Raw genomic sequence first — 10048 nt, forward strand, 5'->3', positions numbered from 1 at the left:
TAACTAGAGAGGGAGTTGAGAAATCATCTAAGGGAATGGGACTATGGCCGAGGACAAGTCAACATGGCGGTAACTCTACCTAGAATTTTGGATGTTCCGAGATCTAGGTTCAAGGAGCTCAAACAAAGTTGTGATTGACCGGTTCAACATTGTCAAAGTAAAATCTTTGGTCCCTTCTCGTGATGAAGACAATGTTCAGTAACAAGGATAGAACTTTACACGTTCTTTAATGATTACCTAAGTTTGATGAGGTATTTATCAAATAGTGTCAATCTAAAGGATTACACGTTTAGGAATCACCTATCTAAGTGTGAAGTGGAAGCCGCTTCAATGAGAATTCTGTAAGGCCAATTCTCTACGCACTTATGAAACCAGGCGGTGTTCATGGCTAAAACGAACACAACAATGAGAACCAAAAGACGGTTAAGGGTTGGTTGTGTGACATATGGTTGTCTAGGTATACACTAAAGTTCTACGGTTCAAAGATATCAAATCTACCGATTGACCAAGTATATCCGACATATGTTCGCTACGCAAAGTTCAAAGGGAAACCTACTTATCCAGATGCAATTAATCCTTACTTGCAAAATCACATAGCTTTCATCTATGATATTTCTTGATACAGCCATTCCCATTCATGTGGGGGATCGTTAGACTTTAAGCCATTGGGCTTTAAAGTAGAAGAAGTGTGAATTGGAAATGGAGGGAAATTGAAAATTTGAAGAAGTGAACTTTTGTCTTGCACTTTGTCCCTCATTGGTGAGGGACAACCACATTTGTGTGCTTATATATAGAATCACTTCTTAAAGCTCTTAAAAGGAGTTCAAGAGAATGAACCCTCGCGCCGTCGTCGTCACTCGCTCGGCTCGGCTTTGGCTTTGGCTTTGGATTTGGATTTGGATTTGTCAAATGATCGATCGATAAGATTATTTTTGGACAAAATTTATTTAATTATTTAATAATTAATTAAATGTCAAATCACTGCTGAAAATACGCCAGAACCTTGCTGAAGGTTCAGAGGGCCTCTCTGGCCGCGGTTCTGCCGCGATCGCGGTAGAACCGCGGCTTCAGAAAGCCTCTCTGACCGCGGTTCTGCCGCGACCGCGGCAGGCAGCGTATTCTTCTGAAAAGTCACCTTTTCCAGACACCTCTTCTGATAATTGCCTATAAATTCTGAGGCAAGGCTCCATTTTCTACACACGAAAAACACTCCAGAACTTCTTTCTTTCTGAATATACTGCATTCTAATTCGCAGTCTCTCTCTCTCAAATTCGTATGTGTGATTTTGCTCCGTTCTTTAAGTTCGTTGGTATCCTGCAGTTTGTATTGCCACTATTGCAGGAAGGTTTATTCCGTTTTATCTTGGGAGGATTTAATCCATTACCTTGGCAACGTGTGAGGGGGTTAAAATTCCTTAAGGATACACAAGCAAATTGTGGACTCGGAATATTTCTTAAACTCTTCTGTTTTTCCAGTTTCTTTTATTTTTCTAACAGTTTTTTTTTTGAATTTGTGTTTTAACACAGTAGCGCTTACATGCATTGTTAAACATCATGCCTTTCCATGGTACTCTTGTATCCTCCCCAATCAGCTGGACATATATATGTCTTGTAATGTTATTTCCTTTCTTGAATCTCCAGTGCAGTCCTTCAAAAGTTGTCCTGGCTTCCATGATCTTTCTTGCCATCCAGCATGCTTGTTGTGGAATTGTCATTGTGTCTATTGCTTGGCCTTTAATGTAGTATGCATGAATCCACTTTATCCATAGCTTGTCTTGCTTCTGAGCAAGATCCCAAAAGTTCTTTGCTATAGCAGTTTTATTCCACTTCTGTAAATTAGCCAAGCACGGGCCTCCAACACTCTTTGGAGCACATACTCTTTCCCATGATACTAAAGCTTTCTTAATGATGGTGTTGCAACCAGACCATACATAGCTGCGACAATAAGCATCAATGGTTTTCAGAACTTTGGCAGGCAGTACAAAGAGTTGAGCCCAGTATGCTTGGACACCAAATAGAACAGTTTGCACCAGCTGTACTCTTCCTTCATAAGATAATTTCTTTGTTGTCCATGCTGATATCCTTTCCACTATCTTTTCAATAACTGGTTTCCATTGCACCAGAGATAACTTCTTAGTTGATAATGGAACCCCAAGATATTTAAAAGGGAGTTCATCTTCAAGCAATCCCAGTTCCTGTACAATTTTATCTCTCTCTTCTCTGGTCACACCTCCAAAATAAATTGAACTCTTGCCCATGTTTGCTTTGAGGCCTGAAGCTGCTGAGAACTGATTGAAAACCTGCTGCATAGTGACCACAGATGATAGGTCTCCTCTAGCAAATAGTAGTAGATCGTCAGCAAAGCATAAATGAGTGATTGCTAGCTTTGAACATCTGGGATGACAATGAAATTATGTCTTCTTTGATAATTCCTTTAGACTCCTACTCAGGTACTCCATTGATATAGCAAATAGAAATGGAGACATAGGATCTCCTTACTAAGATCTTTAGCAGCATTGAAAGGTACTGCAGGCTCCCCATTTATTAGAATAGTGTAACTGACTGTTTTCATGCATTCTAGGATCCAAATGAAGTGATTAGGGAATCCCAACTCCACCAAGACTTGTTCCAGATATATCCACTCCACTAAATCATAAGCTTTTTGCAGGTCTACTTTGATCATGCATCTTGGTGACACATGTTTTCTTGTATAACCTTTCACTAGTTCATGTGCTAAAATAATGTTATCTCCAATCTTCCTCCCTGATATGAATCCTGCTTGTGACTCACTAATTATAGAGGCAATGACTATTTGAATCCTTGCTGCTATAACCTTTAAGATCAATTTGTACATAACAGGGCAACAAGCTATTGGCCTATATTCTTTCATTGTTCTGGGCTTGTCATTTTTTGGAAGCAATGTGATAACTGTATAGTTGATGGCATTGTACATCTTTCCAGTGCTGAAAAACTCTTTTACTGCTTCACACACCTCTTCTGTAATGGTACCCCATGCTTTCCCGAAGAAAGTAGCATTATAACCATCTATCCCGTGAGCTTTATCTTCACCTATGGACTCAAGGCCTTGTTGGATTTCCTCTTCAGTAACTGGAGCTATTAGGGCTAGTTTCTGCTGCTGAGTCAGTGTTGGTCCTCCCTTCATATTCATCCTGTTAATGGCTGGTAGTTCTTTTCAGAGGATCCCATCAAGGATTTATAGAACTTCACAATCTCCTCTTGAATTTCCTGTGGGTCTGTAAGATTCCTTCCTTCTAGTGATGTGATCTCCTTAATGGTCTTTCTCTGACTTCTTTCTTTAACCACAATTGAGAAGTACTTTGTATTTGAATTCCCTAATTGGATCCATTTGGCTCTTGATTTCTGCTTCATGATGTTCTCCTCTATCATGAACCACTTTTCTAGGTTCTGCATTATAGCCCTTTCCTGTTCTACTAAATCATCTGACCATACTGATGTCAGTTGTTTCTGGATCATCACTAATTCATTTCTTGCTTTGTCTACTCTCTGTGTAATGTTTCCGAATTCCTCATTATTCAATTGCTTGAATAATGGTTTTAGTGCCTTCAATTTCATCCATACATCTTTCATCTTTCAGTTTGAGAACTTTTGTTGCCATACTTGCTTCACTATATCCTGAAACTTATCATGGTCTGTCCAAATGTTGAAGAACCTGAATGGAACTTTGATGTCCCTCTGATTTGCCTGTAGAGCAAGCACCATTGGATTATGATCTGAGATTAGAGGCACATCATATTCCATCACAATATGACCCCATTCCATCATCCATTCATGATTACCAAAAGTCCTATCCAGTCGGCTACAAATTCCCTCATGAATTGTGTGTATGAGACTCCTCTTTCTCCTAAGTATTTTTTTCATTTTATTGTTCAATACCGCAAAATTATCATCGTGTTAGAACGTTATATTAAGTAAGTGTAACTAAAAAAAACTTTTAGCGGTCAATTCGTATTGTCATGGTGGATAAGAGTACTTTTCTTTTCCTCCAAGAGAAGGATATATCATTTTAAAACTCATTCAGAAAAAGTGTCAAATTAAAATGTATTATGATATGTTTTAAACCTGCATCATTCAGGAATTAGCAGTTAAGTTGCTTGTAATAATAACAAGTGCCATCGCCAAAAATGGAGGGAACAAAAGACAAAAGATTAAACTAATGAGTCATAGGATCAGAAATACAAGACTAAAGTGGCTGAACGTTTTTAGGAACTTATTCATTTGAATTTAGAATTTGAGTATAACTTGGTTTCTCTTTTTGTAGAGTGTAACCCCCAATAACTTGATTTCATGAAAAGTGTTTAATTAAAGTAAGTTCCTTTAGAAGAAATAAACACTTCTCCAAAACCGTTTTAAAATCGAATAGAGCCTAATGCCAAGTGTCTAAGAAGATGGTTAAGTGATGAGGTATATGAGTAATAAATTGAAAATCTCAGATACTTTCTCTGTTCACTTTTGACTTTACGCTCCCTTTAAGAAAAAATAAATGAAGTATGTATTTTATAATTTTATCCATAACAATGATAGCATTTTCCAAAAGTCTTGAGAAATGATTTGGGAAATGAGTAGTTAGGGTCTGTTTGGAAAGCCACCAGGTAATTGGAATTGGTGTAATTAGTAGGGTAGTAATTACACAGCCTAGTAATTACACAGTTGTGTAATTACGACGACATGTTTGTTTGTCATAGTGTAATTACACTGTAATTACTAGTTTACTGTTTGGTTGCACAAGTGTAATTACACAGTTAGATAAAATTTAAATGAAGTAATTATCAAAACTTAAAAGTTAATATAATAAATAATGCCTATAAATTTTTATAAGTATAAATGATAAACTTAAAACTTAAGATTAGGAAACATAATGAGTTTATAACCACATTCAACAACGAAATTCCACTTTAATTGCATCACTCATTATATACCAAGTTTGTTATGACTCGTTATTTCTAATATTAGGAGGTGTAATTTCAAAAAATAGAATAATAAAATAAATAAAAAATAAAATATAAGCAATTTCATGGAATCACTAGAAGTAAAGGTAGAGAAATAAAATATAAATAATGTACAAAGAAAATATATTTTAAAATTTTAAAAACAATTAAAAAGTAAAAATAAAATTAAAAAATAGAAATAAAAAGTTATAAAGAAAGAAAAATAAAAATAAAAATAAAAGGGAAATAAACTAAAAAGCAACCTTGTAATTACACTGTGTAATTACGACCAATTCTAACCTCCCCCTTAAGAATTTGAGAGTGTAATTACACCCCTCCAATTACAAGTAATTACTTGGCCAAACAAACATGCCAAACTGTGTAATTACACTCAATTACACCCAAATCCAATTCCTAGGTGGCTTTCCAAACAGGCTCTTAAGTAAAACAGAATAAAGAAAAATTATTCTTCTCTTGATTTAGTATAGTGGACAAATAAAAGTGAAAATATATTTCTTTTTTTCTTTTTTCTTTTATGTTTTACCATCACATTTATTTACTATGAATTCGTTCGCATGTACATTTTTACTCTAGCCTTAAAAAAGTAGAATAATATTGAAGTGATGTCCAAGTTCGTGGTCGGAATGTTGCGTCCATGTAAGCCCTCGATCACCAAGCCGACCTCGTCCCCTTGGAAGAACACAACCTTAGCCAACATTTTAAGCTCTATCCTTGCTTCCATAAATATTACAGCCTATACATCGCTCTAAGGTACCTCTGTTCCCCAACTAGTCAAAATGGAGGAAACTCGGTTGATCCCGGGACTAAGGGAAAGGAGAAAGGAGAAAGGAGAAAAGGAAAGGTTAATATGAAAGTTGTTCAAGGTATCCAGTTAGATCCTTGGATAAAAAAGATCTATCCATTTTATTAACCTTTTCCATCACCTTTTATCGCCACATTATTATATGATCTTTTATCGACTTTAAAAGGTTAATTTTTCCGCTTTTTCTCGAGCCGACTTTATATATTTTATTACTTTTAGAGATAGTCTTGCCAATCTTCGCTAAATAGATTGTTCAGTAAATTAGTTAAGGTGCTCACAAATTAACACTGAATCATTTATAAGAGGTTTGGTGAATGAATAAAATTTCTCCACCTTTAATGGGAGATTTCGAGTTGGACAATAATAAGAATTGACAATGGTCTTTTCAGTACTAGAGTGTCTTCTCTTGTCATCTTATTTCTTACATGCGAATGGGCACCCACACATAGACAAATGTTGCATTTAATTCAATAGGATATTCATTGCACCTTTTTTTTTCCTTTCAAAGTTCCAATCTTTTTGGCATCACAAGATTCTCTTCCATTCACATAAAGTGATTGGTCACCTTTACACTAGGATACTCCCATGAATCTTCCTCTGCTTTGTACGCGTCTATCTTTTATTAGTTCATCCTCTTATCTTTTTCACGTTTTAAGTCCTTTTGATTTTATTTTTGGTTACAATTATAGTATTCGAGTCCATCAAAATTTAGATAGATACGAAGAAATTTTATAATCCTTTGTAAAAAAGCTCTCTTAATATCTCCTTCAAAAGGAATTTTAAGTATGGGTTGTATAGAAACAATATGTCAAATGTTATGGGATTGATTTTGTTTATTGATATTGGTACTAACTAAACTTAATTATACTTTTACTTTTTTAAAAAAAATTATTTTTTATGTAATAAAAAAAGAAATTAAAGTTATACCAATGTTGGATGACTGGTAGAGTTACTTCCGAATTTTGCGGTGAAAACCATTTGAATCATTTTTTTTTTTTTTTTTTTGGAGCTAAAAACCATTTGAAACATTAATGTCAAATAGCTAACATACTCACATAGCTCTTATTTTGAAATAAAAAATATTACTTTGTTTCTATTTTTCTGATGCTAAATGATTCATATATCTGTATACGTAGTTATTAACTCATTTTATTCTAAAAAGGATGGTCCAACATCTAAATTTTATTGAATTTTCTCATATTTTTTGTTTTAAAATCCGTTGATCAAAATTTTCCAATTAACTTACGATGTGTTTCGAGACTTAAAATAAAACAATTACGTATGAAATGTGATCTACTTCTGTTTTTCATCAAATTGTTAGAAACTCTAAGGGCTTGTTTGGTACGAGGGATAATGAATAATTTATCTTGAGATTAAATTTGAGATGAGTGTATCCTACGTTTAGTTGGGATAAAATCGCGGTATAACTAATTCGTAGTTATTCCGGGATTGTAGTATTTTTTATCCCTATGGGAGGGTGGGATAATAATTTCGGGATAACTAATCTCGGGATAATTAATCCTGGGATAACTTCTTTCCCAAGGTCGTTTGGTAGAATGTAGTTTAAGAATAATACTGAATAAGGCGTATTAGTAATGTTGAGATTGGTAATGCTGGGATAGTTATGCTAGGATTATTTCTTATTGATTATTTGGTTTGATATATTAAAGGTTTTGAAAGGGCAATTCTGTCTTTATACATGTTTAATTATGTATTAAAAATTATGGTATTGCTAATGCAATGATTTACTATGTATAAAAATAGTACTGAATAAGGTGTATAACCAATATATAGGTTGGAAAATGTTACTATCAAACAAGGAATTAATAATACCAAAATTAATACATGTATACCAAACCAACCTTAGGGAACTGTGACAAAACATTAATTTATGTGAGATTGCTTTAACTAAACACTTTTTTTTGTTTACATCCTCTTAACTTGGACACATTTGCAGTCCTTTTCGATGAAATCGCAATAATCAGAAAGTACAAAAAAAGAGGACCGAGGAAAAACCAAAACGACAAAAAATGAAAGAAGAAAAAGTAAATTCGTAAACAATGATGTTAATTAAGTTTTGAAAATTCTCAAGAATATAAATAAACGTTTTTTTATAGCAGTAATATTAGAACAAGCTGAACTATTTCACCAGTACCACACATACTGATAATTTTACTCGCAAAGACTTTAGCAAATGAGAACCAATAGCTAACTTTAAGCTCTCATTTCGCCATAGATTATGGCTTCATTTTATCAAAAAAAAAATTAAAAAACATTGCTTATTTATGAAATACAACTATGTTTTGGGGAAAACACTTCAAAAATTATCAAGTTCTTAAGAACTGGTTTTGGGTAGTTTTTGGGTGAAATTTTTTTTTCGACTCACAAAATTTTAATTTTTTTTTCAATAAAATACATATCCAAACACAATTTTAACTTTCAAAACACAACTTTAAAAATACTTTTTCAAGTTTCAACCAAATTCATGTCCAAACAATAGCTAAGAAAGTCAATTAAACAAGAGAAGTCAAGTTTGACGGTTCTACAATAATGTTCAAGACTTAAATAAAGAGGAAATATATATATGTACATTGGAAATCCATAGTCAAATGTAGAAATAATAAACATAGTCCATGTTCACATTATCTTCAATGACAACCACCATATACCGTCAAAATCCCAACCTTCCTTTTTTTCTTTTTCTTTTCTCACTTACACACCTAATTTAATTTTCTAAAAGAAATAATAGAAAGTTCAAAGTAAACATAGGGAAATTAAAGATATTTTTTCTAACTTGAGCTTGTTGGTTCAATTTTTCTCATTTGTGTTCCATGCTTGAGTTCTTCATCATGGTAGTAAGCAAATCCACCATGTCGGGTCAGATCCATACCCGCCATCTCATCCTCCGAAGAGATCCGAAGAAGCTTGAACTTATGAAGAATATAGAAAAGTGGACCCATTGTGGCCGTGACCCACCCGAATATCACAAGAATCTGGATTATATGTGCCGCGAGTAGTTTTCCTCCACCACCCATGAATAACCCGTGAGGTCGACCCGGTTTACCGTAAACTTGATCCACATAGCTTCCCTTAGCAAATAAGGCAGTGAAAATTATTCCCCATGCACCACAACCACCATGAAGTTGTGCTGCTTCAAGTGGATCATCATACTTAAAAATCTCCGCCAACTTGTTACAACCGATTAAAACTAAAGCCGCTACGAAGCCGCAAATGATCGCGGCCCATGGCTCTACCACGGAGCACCCGGCCGTGATTGCTGCAAATCCGCCTAATAGTCCGTTACACACATCCGTCACGTTCCAATGACCCGAAAGAATCCTCTTACCAAAGAGCGTGGTTAGGGCCGCGGTGCAACCCGCTAAGGTGGTGGTCACCGCGGTACGGCCCACAGCACTCCATTGACCATAATACCCTCCACTTGTACCATAAGTCACTAGAATCTTATTAAATGAACCCGGGTTAAACCCGTACCATCCGAACCACAACAAAAAGGTACCTAGAACCACAAGCGAAGCGCTATGCCCACGGAGCGCAACGGACCGACCCGCATGATCGAACCGTCCGATTCTCGGACCTTCAATTAAAGCACCATAAAACCCGGCTATACCACCTACCATATGAACTACACCCGACCCAGCAAAGTCTATAACACCAGACCCAAATAACAAATTTGAATTAGTCGGGCTGGCCCACCCATCTGGGGCCCAAAACCAATGAGAAACAACCGGGTAAACAAAGCCGGTAAGAAAAGAAGAGTAAATCAAATAAGCGGCAAACTGAGTCCTCTCGGCTATAGAGCCGCTAGTAATTCCAGCGGCGGCTATAGCAAAAGCCCATTGGTACAGAAAATTACTGTAATCAAAAGAAGTAGAAGGGATCTCCTTAAGCCCAAAGAAATGACGCCCAATGAAGCCGTTAGACGGCCCGCCCCAAGCGAAAGCGAAGCCGAAAAGATAGTAAAAGATCCCACCAGCCGCAGCGTCAAGAACATTAGTAAGCATAATGTTCATAGTATTCTTTGCGCGAACAGAACCCGCGCAAAGCATAGCGAAGCCGAGCTGCATGGAAAAAACAAGGTAAGCCGAGAAGAGGAGATAAGTCGAGTCGATAGCGTAGCCGGTATCAATTAACTTGTTGGACACATCGGAGAATTGGCTACAGATATAAGTGGCGGCGGCTACGGCGTCGGTGGTGTTGGGTCCGAGGAATGGAGCCAGTTGGTTCACTTCACAAGCCAT

The 10048-nt window shown here is 35.9% G+C and overlaps 1 protein-coding gene across 1 annotated transcript; it reads right to left on the reverse strand.

Annotated features, from left to right (window-relative positions):
• Positions 1–8329: 8329 nt before the first annotated feature.
• On the reverse strand, positions 8330–10048 carry LOC109207253 (ammonium transporter 1 member 1). Its single transcript, XM_019370142.1, has one exon. It carries the CDS (start codon positions 10046–10048, stop codon positions 8579–8581), a length of 1470 nt encoding a protein of 489 aa, XP_019225687.1. The 3' UTR covers positions 8330–8578.

This window comes from Nicotiana attenuata, unplaced genomic scaffold, assembly GCF_001879085.1.
Source record: "Nicotiana attenuata strain UT unplaced genomic scaffold, NIATTr2, whole genome shotgun sequence".
NCBI classification, from domain to species: Eukaryota; Viridiplantae; Streptophyta; class Magnoliopsida; order Solanales; family Solanaceae; genus Nicotiana; species Nicotiana attenuata.

Excerpts from the sequence above, each read along its gene's own strand:
- LOC109207253 (XM_019370142.1), bottom strand. The coding sequence starts at position 10,048 with ATGGCTTGTGAAGTGAACCAACTGGCTCCATTCCTCGGACCCAACACC.